Here is a 14461-nt window from a genome sequence, read left to right on the forward strand (position 1 = left end):
AGGTGTGGAATGTGTTGCCTCAGAATCCACAAAGGCCTGCCAGGCACTGTGCTTCCTTCATTGTGGTAGGAGATGCAAGATGCAGATGTTCATCTTTTACTTTGAAGGGAATATCCCTGCATGTCTGACTGCTCACTGGACCCCTAAAAACTTCACTGAAACATCTGGTTTTTGAATCTTTCTAAATTTTATGTCCCACCCTCTGAAGTGCCTGTGTTATTAAGGTCCATCCAGCAGTTCCCTCTTGCTCATTCTGTCTAATCAGTATGATATTGTAGTGAAATGAACTGGTGTAATGTGTGGGATGTCGAGGTGGTCCAGACTTCTCTGGACTATATTTTGATAGAAGGCGGGAGAGTTACCATCGCCCTGAAGCAAAACTGTTCATGTGAATATGAACTGTTTCTGATCTTCTTTTCTCTTTGGAATGGAAACAACTACATTTGCTAAATCAATAGTTGCATACCATCTACCCAAGTCTTTATAAATTTGCCCTATTGGTGATACCATGCCTGGCACACCAGCTGCAATTGGCACTATGATTTGGTTACATCTGTGGGAGTCTACAGTCATTCTCTAGGATCCAGCCATTTCTGCAGGGGCTAGACTGGCAATTAGACAAAGATATGACTGGGACCACCAACCAGCCTTGGATCTTTTAGATTTTTATTGGTGGCACTAATCTCTGCCAGCCTCCAAGAAATGATTTTGCTTTTGCTTTTCTAGCTTGGCCCAGGTAGGGGTGTAGGAGGCAGTTTGAGAGGTTTCCATTTGGACTTCCCCAGCATAAATCCTAATCCATAGATCAGCAACCCAGTACGGGATTTACTCCAACTGCCAGGTACGTCAACTCCAATTATGCACTTGTGGACTGGGGAAATGACCACTGGATGAATGGCAACCACTGTGAACATGCAAGGAGATTACTGGAAGTACTTGTGTGAAAGAAAATAGGGAGCTTTGTAAAGTTGGGGGACTCATGAAACAGATGTAAGTCTGACCCCAAGAGAGAGAGGAGAGAGAAGGTTGGACGAAAGTGTCCTAGATTGCTGTCAACTTAAGGAAGGTTTCCAGAAGCCTTGTGGAGTCCTCAAGCCAGGCTGATGCAGGAGCCTCGAGTCTCCTGGGATTCAAATTATCTCCTCTCTCTGTGCCAGTTTCTTCCTCTCTATAATGGAACAGTATTCCCACCCATAGGCTTGTTGAAGGGGATTAGATTCATTATTAGAACAGTTTCTGGCACATAGTAAACGTAAAAAAATTGGATTGACCATATTCTTTGCTTATTTTCTGTTGGGGAGTTTGTCTTTTTTTGTTTTATTTTCTGTCATGTTTCAGATCTTATTTAATCTTCAGTAAAGATTTTAAAGTTTCCTTCTCATAAGTTATACATGTTTCATGTTAAATTTAATTCTACATTATTTGTTATTATAATGAATAGGTTATTTCTTATTATTTCTATTGATAATTGGTTTTAGCTAGCATAGAGAAAAGGTAATGAGTTTTTTTTTAAAGATTTATTATTTATTCCCACCCGCTGTTTGGGCTGGCTGGCTGTTTCGTTGTGTGCTCTCTGTGTCTGCTTGTCTTTTTTTTAGGAAGCACCAGGAATGGAAACCGGGACCTCCCATATGAAAGGGAGGTGTCCAATTGCTTGAGCCACATTCACACCCTGGTAATGAGTTTTAAATATTTGTCTTCAGCAATTAAATTCTCTTTAATTCTAGTACTCTTGTTACGAATTTTGGGGTTTCTAGGCATATAATCTTATTAAAGAGAGGCTTTCATATCTTTTGCCCAGTATTTACACTGGTTATTTTATTTTGGTTTCTTCTTGCAATGTCAGAACTTCAAAACAATGATAAATGGCAGGTATCCCTGCCTTGTTCCTGATGTTGGTAAAAGAAGTCATTCGACTGTGGCCTGTGGCTTCAGCTTGTGCCAGCGGAGTTCCTCCCTACTCCAGAGCTTCCTGTCGGGAGTCCTGCCCTGTGGATTTCTGTCCCCACAACTGTGTAAGTTGATGCTTTGTGAAAACATCTCTTTATCTCTTTATATATAAATATATCTCCTACTGGCTCTGCTTTTCTGTTTGAACCCTGACTGATAGAAACACTAATTTAGAAAGCTGTGCTACCATTTGAACAAATTAAGAAATTTTTTTTGAGTATCAAAATGGCATCAGTTGCCATTTTCCATATAGTAAATTTTAAATTTTGTATGTCTTCTGAGTTTGTTGGACTAAATTACAGATCAATAAATCCATGAACTTTTATTGTCTTTTATACATAAATTAACTATATCTATATCTAATTTTATATGAAAAGCTTCATGCAAAATCGTAATATTTGACACATTTATACATTTTCAAAAATTTACTTTCACTCTTACAAATAAATGATTGCAATTGCCAGATTTAGTTCCTTAAATGATGTCATAAAAGAGAATATTTAAGAACCTTTAAGATGAATGCAAACACATTAAGAATTAATTTTCTAACACAACATATATGAAAATATTTCTGTTTTAGGATAATTTAAGAACAATTTTCAGAACTTGAATTTGATGATACTATGAGTTTATGGTTAATATTTCTTGGTCAAACATGCTCTCAATATAAGTATATAAACACACTCTCTTGATACATATATTCATTTAAAAAAAGCCTTTAGGACTTCTTAATATTTCTTTTGTTTTCTATCCAGTCTGTAAAGTGGTTCATACATACATAGTCTGTAAATCTTCATATACCGGAAGTAACTCAAAACTAGAATACTGAAGAACATTAGCATCAGGAGAAAGAGGAAAGAAGCTACCAGATAGGCATTTGGTCTGAAATAAGAAAAAAAAAAGTCATTAGAAGTCATGGTTCATACTTTGGTTGTTAAGTTTTAAATAGCTTCTATCTATTAGCAGGAAACAAATGATAAGACCTAATGTCTACCCTCAGGGTGTTTACTTTTAGGTGTTTAAGCTCATCAGGGAGAAAGATAGTGCCATAAAGATGATGACAAGGGAAGGCATAATGCTCTGTGGGAGCTGGATATCAAGGAAGATATTCCAGAGAAGGTGACCCTTGTATTGAGTAAGGAAAGCTGAGTGGGGGAAGAGACTAAGGTTTGAAAGTTTTTTCAGGAAAAGGAAGATGCATATGCAAAGGCATGAAAGCATGAGAAGACCCAAAGGTTACTCCTAGAAATAACGGAACTGATACTCTGTCAATATGACTAGAGCTTGGGTGCCAGGTGGAGTGGTTAGGGATAAGGAGTGAAAGTTAGGCAGGGAAAGACACAGCAGGCTAGAGAGCCTAAGGGCAAAGGGGAGATGCAGAAATGTGATAGAAGCATGATATTTGAGAAAGATGATTCTGATTGTAGTGGGAGCTTGAGTGTGGAGGCAGGAAAAAACAGGAGGTTTTTATAATAATCAAGGTAAACCATTGATAAGGGTCTTAACTAAGAGGCTGAAGAAATGGGGAGAAGTAGATAGATCTAAGATATATGCAGAAGCTAGACTGACTCTGTCTTAGGAATTGTTAAGGGATAGAGTTTGAGAAGTATGAAGGAATAAAGGATATCTCCCAAATTTAGGGATTAGGTGACTATGAAGATGGTGTCACCATTCACTGATGTAGGAAATTCAGAGAAAAGAGCACCTTTTTGAGGGTGTGTGGCTATGGTTGGTTTATTTTGGGATGTATTGACTTTCAGTTTCCTGAGGGTCAACCAGGTGGAGGGGCCCAGAAGAGTTGAATGTGGGGACCTGGAGGAGAGTAATCTGATTTGGAGTGATGGAACTGGAAGTCATTAATATGTAAATTGGTTGTTCTTACCATTTTTACAGGCATAAATACTCCTGAGAATGATAAAAGATTCTGGCCCTATTCCCAGGGAATTGCTCATAATGCACGTACACACTTACTTTATACAGACTTTCTGTGGATTCACAGATCCCTGCCTTTAGACCCTAGGCTAAGAAGTGATACAGGCAGGTAGTAATTCAGACAGTAAAGCAGGATGAAAGGGCTGAGGAAGAGCATAGAAAGTCTAGGAGAAAGGTGAAGCCCAAACTCTGAGGAACACTGACTATCTAATAAAATAGTACTCCTGGAGGAGACCCAGAAGGAGTGGCCAGAAAGAGCTGAAGGGAACGAGTGGAGCAGGGTGCCCTGAGGGACAAGGTTGTATGAGGATGTGATCAAGAGTGTCACATATAGTGGAGAAATATTAAGGCAATGAGTATGGAAACAATGACCCTTGGATTTGCCATTTAGGGTGTCATTATGAGAGCAATTTTATTGACAGAGAAATTGTGTACTCTAGATGGCAGTGCCTTAAAGGGTAAATGATCAATGAGAAAGTGAATCCAGTTGAGGCAGGTTATTATAGGGAAAGGGAAGACTTGGGTCACAGCTGAAGCCCTGTCAGACCACATGGCCGGCAGACCGCATGGCTGTGAGACCATACCTGGGAACCTCCTGAGGGGAAGGATGCTGGAAAGATCCCGCGAGACCCTGGCCACAAGATCGCATTTGGAACTCTTTCCTGGGTCAAGGGGAAGCCCTGGGTACCTTCAAACAAAAGGCCTCACCATTGGCCCCCTGAGAGCTAACAGGTGGGGCAACCAATCAGAACAGCAAACAGCGGGGCCCCTCCCCAGCATTATGAAGGGGGAGGAGGAAAGACTTTAAAAAGGCCCGACCTGGGGCCTGGTGAATGTCTCACTCTGCAGCACACCTGCTTCCACGTCTAGGACTGTGCACCCTACACTTGCTTCTTAATAAGTTCTTTACTCCCTTGCCTACCCCATGGCATGTCCTTAAATCCTTTTATACTACATAAGCCAAGAATCTAAAAGCCCAGAACCCAGAGCATTCTGATAACACAATAAATCTATGCTCCTTTAAGAGGTTTGGAAAAAATGAGGGAATGATAGCTAGAAAGATATATAGGGCCAAGTCAGTGTTTGGCAGTATGGGAGGAACTGGGTAGATATTCTGGCTGAGTATAAGGCTGGAGTGAATAGGATAAGGTTGAAGGGTCAAGAGAAAAGGGAAAGAATATCCAGGAAGGAAATGGAAGGATATAGAAAAGAAAGGAGTAAAACAAGGAGAGGTTAAGTGAGAAACATGTAGTTGGATATGGATGTACAAAGCTTGTGGGTTGCTTGGGAGTTGGGGACAGAGAGAAATTTGAGGGAACACCATGCCAGATAGTCCCAATTTTCCTGGTACCAAACTTCTAGACTTTTGGGGTTCTCTGAATACAAGATCATTGCATACACTCACACACATCCCTTATTAGATGCTACTCCCAACTGCGTGCCTGATATGTGCACCTCACCTAGGACTGCATGGGAGCCTGCCATTAGGGAGCATTTCCTTCTTACATTGGGCACTGTGCTGTTTTCTCTTTGGTGTCTTGGTATCTGACTTTAATTTTTGATTCCCTTTACAACCACAATTATTTTTGTTCAGTATTTCTGTAATACTGAGCACAAGGGAATCCCTGGTCCCCTTATGCTGATCTTCCTCCTTTGGCTACATGCTTAATCTAGCTCCAGCGAATGGTTTCCTTCTTGGAAGCTAATTAAGTTAACAAAGTATCTGATACATGCCAGGCACTATGCTAGGTGCTGGGAATACAATGATGAGCAAAAATAGAAATGGTTCCCATCCGTAAGAAGCTTACATTTTAGTGGGGACATAAGCATGAGTTAATAAGAAAAATAAATATGAGATTGTAATTGGGATGAGAGTGAAGAAGGAGATGTATATAATGTAACAAAAGCTTTTTATAGCAGGATTTAACCCAGTGAAGGAGGTCAGGAAATGCTTCCAGAGGGAAAAGATAACTATTCTGAGATCTTAAGAATAAATAGGAATTAAGCTGGTAAAGTTAAGTAGGTAAAGAAGGGAAAAGATTCCAGAAAGAGAAAATAGCATGTGCAAAGCTCCTTGTTTAGGGCAGAGTATGGAGAAGCTAGGGATTCAAATATGGTTGATGGGTCTGGAGCTAAGGGAATGAGGGAGACAGATGCTTGATGTAGTTGGAGAAGTAGTTAGGGGCTAGATCATATTCGCCATGTCAAAGAGTTTTCATTTCAAAGAAAGAAACTTAATGATAAAATTAGCATTTTGAAAAGATTAACTCAGGCTCCAGTAATGAGAATGAACTAGAAGGGGACAGGAGTGGTTGAGGGAGACCAATAAGGAGACTATTGCAATAGTTCAGACATAAATAATGGTAGCTTAGATTAGGGTGGTGGTGATGATGCAGTTAGTAGGAAGTGGACCCATTTAAGAGCTGCTTAGGAGATAAAAGGAAGAGGAGCCAATGATGGTTTGGGTGTGCTGAGTAAGAGAGACAGCAAGGAATGAGGATGACTCCTAGGTTTTTTACTTCTGTGGTTATATAAACTATTTCCTGGGAGAGGGAACATTAGAAAACAGGATTGTCATGTTGTCCAGCTGCAGAGGACACTGTTCACATTGTCTATGGGGGGAATTCTCTTGGAGCCGTGCAATATGGCTGTAGGTTTAGCGGGGGCAGATGTTGGGGAAGGGGTGGTGGGTGGAAGACCATGAGTTTTGGACATGTCCATTTTGACCAGAGACATCCAAGAGAAGAGATTAAGAGGGCAGATTTTGTTGCTTATAGGAAAAGACTGGGCTAGAGAGATGATTTTGAGAATCATTTGTATATAGATGCCAGTTGAAGTCATGGATGCAGATGAGCATGCCAGAGTGAGCAGGTCAGAAGATCAGGACTGAGGCTGGAAGGAAGCCAACACCTGACAGCTAAGAAAGGAAGGTGAGGCCGTCTTTAGTTGAGAGAGTGGCTATAAAATTTAGGAATACCCACAGAGTGATATGGCAACCGAAGGAAGTGTCAACCCTGCTGAAAGATCAAATAAAATGAGAACTGAAAACGTGTCAGATTTAGTGTAGGCCAAAGCCATTCTAATGAGAACTAATTGGTGGAGTGATAAGACAGGCTGGGGAAAGGGGTGGAATATAGGAAATTGGAGACTGAGTATAGACAAACCTTTTGAGAAGTTCTGTACTGCAAAGGAGGAAGGAGACAGAGTGGCAGTAAGGGGGATGTGGGGTTGTGCATTTGTTTTTAATGAGAAACGTGAAGTGATTAAAAGCCTATTGGAAAGATTGGGTGAGAGGATAAGTTTACTATACAGAAGAGAAAAGGAAAAACTGATTTGTAAGTTTCCTTAGAAAATGGGAAGGAACGATTCTAACACAGGTGGAAGAGCTTTATTTAAAGAGGAAGAATAATAATTCCTTTATATAACAGGATGGAAGGAGGAGAGGATGGGCATAGATGATAGTTGGTTTATACGTTTGGAATCAGCAGTACAGGGAGTAGAGCCATCTATATCCTCTGTAAAAGGAGAAACAGGCTCCTCTGATGATTGTTAAAGAAAGGGGTTCAGAGAAGGAGGCTAATTAGATAAGGTCTGAAATAGTTGCTATAGAAGTTGGAGGCACTGCTTGATTAGGGAGATAGTAAGCGCCCCAGGCAGTGATAGAGCCTTATTTCCACTTAATGCTCAGTTTGCCCTATCACGTAACATTCTGTACCGGTACTGGGCTGCTCAGGTATAGGAGAAATAGAAATAGTAGCTAGTGGGGGACTTGCCCGAAGGGGGATGAAACCTCAGGGGGAGAGGGAATACTGGTAAGAGTGGTATTTAAATAACAGGCTTTCAAAGTATGGAAACAGGAAGTACAAAGAGGAGTGGGTTGATGGATTGAAAGAAGAGGTGGAGGTCCGCATGAAAGGAAGACGGTTGTAGCAGGTGTAGTTGAATTAACGAGGTGGAACGACAGGAGGCTGTGGTCTAGAATGCGATGCTTGAATTGAAGCTTCCGGATGCAGAGAAGCTGTGAGGAACAGCAGCATCCAAGGTGTGGCCATGGTAGCAAGTGACCAGAGTGCAGCCGAGGGGGAAGTCACCAAGATGAGGAGAAGCCATGAGGCAGGACAGGGTGGTGGGGCTCATGCGGAGAAGAAACCTGTGGCAGGGCCCAGGTCTGCAGTGCAGGTGAGGGACCCAGGGCCCAGGTCATCGTCAGTGAAGGCGCCGCACACACGGAGAGCTGACACAACAAGATGACGCAACAAAAAAAAACATAGATTCCCGTGCTGCTGACAACAACAGAAGCGGACAAAGAAGATGCAGCAAACAGACACAGAGAACAGACAACTGGTGGGGGGAAGGGAGAAATAAATAAATAAATCTTTAAAAACAAACAAACAAAAAAACACAATCGTAACCTGCTGCCTGTTCCCAGGGCTGCACCCACACTGCACTACGGCAGGAAGCCACTGCTGGGAGGGGGGGTGCCCGCCTACGTTACGTATTCTTTTCTCCTCTCCTCCCTAACTCCTTTGATTCCCTCTTCTGCTGGTGGATACTTGGTGGACACACTCCTTTTAATATTCCCCTAAATCAAACATCACTACCTAAGAAGAGACATTGCTGCAAAAGGCTGTGTATGTTTCCCAAAGTTACTCAGAAACAATTCTTGCCTTACATCATTTGCAGTTTACTCAGACTGTTGATCTTCCATAAGCACAACAAAATCAAGGGGTCAGTAATATTTAAAGCAGGGCTATGAGTAATGTAATTGTCTTCCACATTAACATTTTACAAAAGAAACAGTAGGCCCAGGGCAAAGCAGGATAAAGTTGAGTATTTAATTTTAGTATTAAAATTTTTTTAAAAACTCTGTTCTCCAGGGAAACTAGAGCTGAATAGAGGGAAATGCCTTTACTACCTGTTTCCTGGACACATCAGCATGATGGCCAGTGGTCAAGAGCAGCTGAGGGCTAGAGGATGAGGTGCAGCTGTGACTCCTGTGTGTCCCGCACTGCTGCACTCTGCCGTCCTCCAGGTGGGGTCGAGAGCCACGTGGCCAAGGAGACCCTGGCTTTTGAGGAGGAGGGGGGAGGAGGGGCCCCTGGCTGCAGGAATTCTCAGGAATTTCTTCCCACTCTGTCCCTGGTATAATTGACACACACAGTTTTTAGGATGTCACTCATGGAGCAGAACAATTAGGGCTCCAAGAAAATAGCAAGTTTCTGTCATTCGGGAAGACGGAATTCACAGGTGACCAAAAAAAAAAATCACAAACTTGTAACAGCCACTGACTTTGCAATGAACTTCAGGTGAGTTTTTGTTTTCAGCCTTCATTTCCATTATACTCCATCTACTGTTTTGTATACCAAGACTCGAGGCGGGTGCCCTGAAGTTACATAGGTGGAGTTTTTGGGAGACATGAAGGAGAGGTGGTTTTCCTTTTTGCTTCTACCATATCTTTTAGAACTTCTCTGATTAGAGCCCAATTAGGCACTGGTCATTACCTGGGAATCAATCCAAAGATCTCTACTGAAAATATAGCTGTTAGGTTACAGAAACTGCAAATTAGAAAAATAATATTAAAGATTAAGTACAATATATATATATTTTAAAAACCTTCCTCTATATCTCTATGGTAGTAATCAAATCGTATGTAATAAAAGGCTAATGTTGCTTAAGAAGTCATTTTCATGGGGAAGGACAGAATATATACATTTCTGTTACAGCTGGGATGGTTTTTGCCTATGTTCAATTCAGGCTGCCACGAGGTCCCTCATAGCTTATCAGTGCACCCTCGTTGTCCTCCTAACAGCTCTACACTATTTCGAGAGTGGTTCCTGAGGCAACAGCAGCGATGACATTAAGAGTTAACAGCAAAAAATATTGATAGAAATAATAACAGTTAATAGTCATTGACCATTAATATTTATTGAACTGGTGTGCTAAAAATGCTTTGCACCCATCGTCTTAGTTAACGCTTACTTTCAGATGAGGAAACAGGCTCAAATAGGTTAAGCAACTTGCACAAGTTTTCACAGTTGTAAGCAGAAGCTGGATTTGAATTTAAGTTTATCTGACCCTAGAGCCCAGGATGTTCACCTGATGTAGATGACACCCTCAGTAAGCTGCAGAGTGTTAGGAACTCTTGCTATATGGAACTGTGTTTCTAAAGTTTACTGAGCATCTCTCATACTTTGGCATAGTGCCTAGAATAAAGCAGGATAGAATTAAAAAAAAAACAAAACCCATTTATGATACGCTTTTGCCTGCCTTTATGTGGTGGAAGAGAGGAGAGAGGACCTTACTTTTATTTGCTGTGCCCAGCAAAGCTTGGGATTTTTACCCAGGTACTTCATTTACCCTCATAATGATCCTATAAGATAGGTATTATCAACCTGTTTACAAATAAATAGGCTCAAAGAGCCTGAGCAATTTGTTTAAGACTACATAGCCAGTGTGGCAAGGTCAGGATTCAAATAAAAGACTAATCTCCCACCATTCTACGAATTTGTGGAATCAAGATGGAAATACGACTTACAAACAACAGTACAGGATACTCCATTATAAAGACTGGTGTAGACACTTAGAGAGGAATTTTTATAGCAAAGTAATTATCAAAGCCTGAGGCTACCCCAAAAGGCTTATGGTAGGCCCTACAGAATGTGTGGTGTTTAGGCACAGATGAAGGGGACTAGGCCATTCCAGCCATAGGAAGAGATGAGCAAAGGCTTGGAAACAGTGAACTTGTCAGGTTCCAGGGAGGATGAGGAGGCATCATGCGTAGAGGAAACCAGGGGGGTAATGTGTTTGTGTGTGTGCACTGCAGAGCGCCTTAGTGACAGGCTTAGGAATTGGGTCTTATCCTCTTTGCATTAGAAAGTTTTTTTTTAAAATTCTTTAGTTTGAAATAATTTCAAACTTACAGGATAGCTGCAAAAAGAATACAAACCCTATACAGAGCATGCCATCATACCCCCCTACTCAGATCCACCAACTTTTAACATTTTGCTACATTTGCTGTATCATTCTGTCTACCCATCTGTCTGTCTATTGATCTATTTTCTGAACATTTGAGAATAGGCTGTATACCTTGTGCACCTTGAACAATTAGTGTTTCCACGTACATTTCCTCCTAAGAACAAGGATATTCACTTACATAATCACCTTAAGGACAGTTATCAAGTTCAAGGAATTTAATTGGTACAAAGCTTGCAGTCTATACTCCAATTTTTTCATCTGTCCCAATAATGTCCTTTGGGTATTTTCTCCTGCATTATTAGATCTACCCTGGGATCCCGTATTGCCTTAATTTTTTTTCTCCCCCTCGCCCACACCCTGCTGTTTTTGCTGTCTGTGTCCATTTGCTGTGTGTCGCTTTTGTTTTTTGGTGGGAGAAAAAAAAACTTTAATTGCTGTTGCAAAAAAACATTTGTATGAAGTAGAAATTTGTTCCAATAACATTAGTAGAGAATATGTTCTAGAAACTGGAGGTAACTGGAGGTAAAATTCAGGCAGTAATTTAATAGAACAGTCCCAGATGGTTTGGCTGAAGCCAACACCTAATGAGGACGAAAGCCTTGTCTGTGGGGAATTTTAGATGATACCTGGAGAAATATTATACTATGCATAAACCAAATTGAATTGTTTTCACAATTGTTATAAAGTTTCACACAGTAAAACTGCTTCTTTTTGTCTTCTCGTCTTTCTCCTCTAGGATTCACCGGGATTCGATCCTGGGGACTTCTGATGTGGGAGAGAGGTTCCCCGTCACTTGTGCCACCTCAGTTCCTGGTTTCTGCTGCGTCTCGCCTTGACTCCCCTGCGTCTCTCTTTTGTTGTGTCGTCCTCCTCCTGTGTCGCTCGCCGCATTGGGCTGGCTCGCTGCACTGGCACACCTTTACCAGGAGGCTCGGGATTGAACCAGGGTCCTCCACATGGTAGATGGAAGCACATCCACTTCCATGTATTGCCTTTACTTTTTATTGTCTCTCCAATCTTTCTCTCTTTTGAATTGTGGAAACATACAGAGAAATGTGAACTTCGCATCTTGACCACTTGCCAGCATAATCGTAATCATGATGTCGTGCTGACCTCCCCCCACTGTCCCACCACGCCAAATAGGAATGCTGAACCCATCACGCAGTAGCTCTCCATTCCCCCTCCTTCTCCGCCCCACGACATGACTTTTAAAAAACTTAATCTTACCGTGGTTTGTAAAATGTGCAGGTACCTAGGAATTAAATGTAAATGGACTATATAGAAAAATGATAAGTAGTAGTAAATGACCCTGCTCTGTGGGGACGGCCTGGCTTGGGCGGAGCAGTTGTGACTGAAAAGAGAACCACGCTCACCTTGGATAACACGACATTGGGGCACACATCGTGAATAAATAAAACTGGAACTTTTTGGTTTAAAAGTCCTTACAGGTTTTCTAAGTATCTCATTCAATAATGAACTAGATCTGTGTACTAGGGAGTGCTCTAAGATCTGTTAGATGTTTTCCCCTAACAGTCAGGAAATAGTATTTATAAAGTAATGATCGGAAAGAATGAGAGAAATACCGATTTACTGGTTTGTCAGCAAGGATTATGCGATGTTTGAGATTCTGTTTACTAGAATTAATGTTAATTTTGTGGATACAGAACTTCCCACTGAAGCCCCCTGGGCCTGGGGCTTCTTTATTGGAAGGTTTTAAACCATGAATTTAGTTTCTTCGATATAAGATATAAGACTATCCAGGTTATCTATTTCTTCTTGAGTGAAATTTAGTAGTTGCTGATTCACTTAATGAAAGAAGTATTTTTCAGTGTTTGCTCATTGTTTTGCGTGAACATCTGGATTGATCTGTATTTTTAGCTAATGAGATTTTTTCCAGAACTTGTACAGGCCTGATGTAGGAATTTTAATTCTGAACTGACAGTTTGAAAAAAAAAAATAGGATAGGCTCTTTCTTGAAAATGCTATTCAGAAGAAAGAAGAGCTATGTAGCAAAAGAGGAACAAAAAAATAAGTGACACAGAAGGCCACCCTGTCTGAGTCCTGTGACTAGTTTATAGTGAGAAACTGTTGGCGATGATGGCTGCAGTCTTTCCTCAGGACGAAGTGGAGGAGGTGCTGCCTTAGTCTACCAGGCAAAGTTACATGGCCATGTAGGTTTTCTGAAGGAGGGTGGAAATGACCTTTCTGGATACCTCATATAGACAGAAGTCCAGGCAGCTTGAGTTAGCGCAGATAATCTGTTTCTTGGAGGTTGTACCTGATGTAATCTCCCGCTGCAGCCACTGCCAGGCAGTGTCCATCAGCGTCATGGTGATGGTGGCTGTGGTGGTATTAGTGGCAGTGACTTCCAGGTGATCTGGAGGCTGCAGCGGAGTTGGTTGGTCCAGGAAGCTTCAGGGTCAGTTTATTCCACTCCTGACAGGCCTCCCATGTTGACATCTTTTCATATGATTGTCTTTATGTCTTCTTTGGTGAGGTGTTTATTAATAACTTTGACCCATTTTAGGGTTGTTTTTGTAGTAAGAGTTTTATATAGTTTGGATATAAGTTCTTTCTCAGATATGTGTTGTGCAAATATTTTCTCCCAATCCATGGCAATTTTTTTTTGAGAAGATATCAGAGATTGAACCCAGGACCTTGTACATGGGAAGCAGGTGCTCAACCACTAAACTATATCTGCTCCCTATGACTTGTCTTCTCATTCTCTTAACAGTGTCTTTCTTAGAGCAGATGTTTTACTTGTCAGTGAAGTCCAACTTCTCAAGTTTTTCTTTCATGGATCATTCTTTTGGTGGTGTATCTAAAAACCCACGGGCACCTAGATTTGCTCCTATGTTATCTTCTAGAAGCTTACAGTTTTATGTTTTATATGTAGATCTATAATAATTTTGAGTAAATTTTTATGACAGGTGTAACATCTGTGTCCAGACTTATTGTTTTGGATGTGGATGTCCAAGTGTTCCATCACCATTTGTTGAAAAGACTGTCCTTTTTCCATGGAATTGCCTTTGGTCTTTTGTCAAATATTGGTTGACTGTATTTGTGTGAATCTACTTCTAAACTCTTTATTCTGTGCCATTAATCTGTTCATCTTTTTTTTTTTGCCAATACCACCTTGTCTTGATCATCTGGCTTTATAATAAGACTTAAAGACAGGTAGCATCAGTCCTCTGACTTTATTCTTCTTCAGTATTGTTTTGGCTATTCTAGGTCTTTTGCCTGAATCAGTCTGGCAATATAACTCGCTGGGATTTTGATTGGGTGGTGAATTGAATCTATAGATCAAGTTGGGAAGAACTAGCATTATAGCAATATTGTCTTCTTATCCATGAACATGGACCATATCTCTATTTATTTTAATTTATTTCATTGGCATTTTGTAGTTTTTTTCTCATATAGATCTTGTACATGTTTTGTTAAACATATGTCCAGGTATTTAACTTTTTGGTGCTAATTAAATGGTATATTTTTAAATTTCAAATCCCAGTTGTTCATTGCTGGCATATAGGAAAGCAATTGATTTTTGTATATTAACCTTGTATCCTGCAACCTTGATATAATTGCTTGTTTGTTGCAGGTTTGT

At 40.8% G+C, this 14461-nt stretch overlaps 1 protein-coding gene and 1 long non-coding RNA gene across 2 annotated transcripts in view; one reads left to right on the plus strand and one right to left on the minus strand.

Moving 5' to 3' along the window:
* The first annotated feature begins 1893 nt into the window (after positions 1-1893).
* LOC131280837 (uncharacterized) lies at positions 1894-12298 on the plus strand. The gene is made up of 2 exons (XR_009188481.2): positions 1894-2015; positions 11594-12298. It is a non-coding gene; the product is annotated as an uncharacterized lncRNA (long non-coding RNA).
* The window catches only part of CATSPERE (catsper channel auxiliary subunit epsilon), a 270064-nt gene continuing 257849 nt past the window's right edge, over positions 2247-14461 (minus strand). The window contains exons 21-22 of the mRNA XM_058309404.1: positions 9384-9437; positions 2247-2832 (exon numbers count right to left, since the gene is read on the minus strand). Of these exons, the coding sequence (XP_058165387.1) occupies positions 2679-2832; positions 9384-9437 (208 nt within the window). The 3' untranslated portion in view covers positions 2247-2678. The remainder of the gene's footprint in view (positions 2833-9383; positions 9438-14461) is intronic.

This window comes from Dasypus novemcinctus, chromosome 13 (genome assembly GCF_030445035.2).
Source record: "Dasypus novemcinctus isolate mDasNov1 chromosome 13, mDasNov1.1.hap2, whole genome shotgun sequence".
Lineage (NCBI taxonomy): Eukaryota > Metazoa > Chordata > Mammalia > Cingulata > Dasypodidae > Dasypus > Dasypus novemcinctus.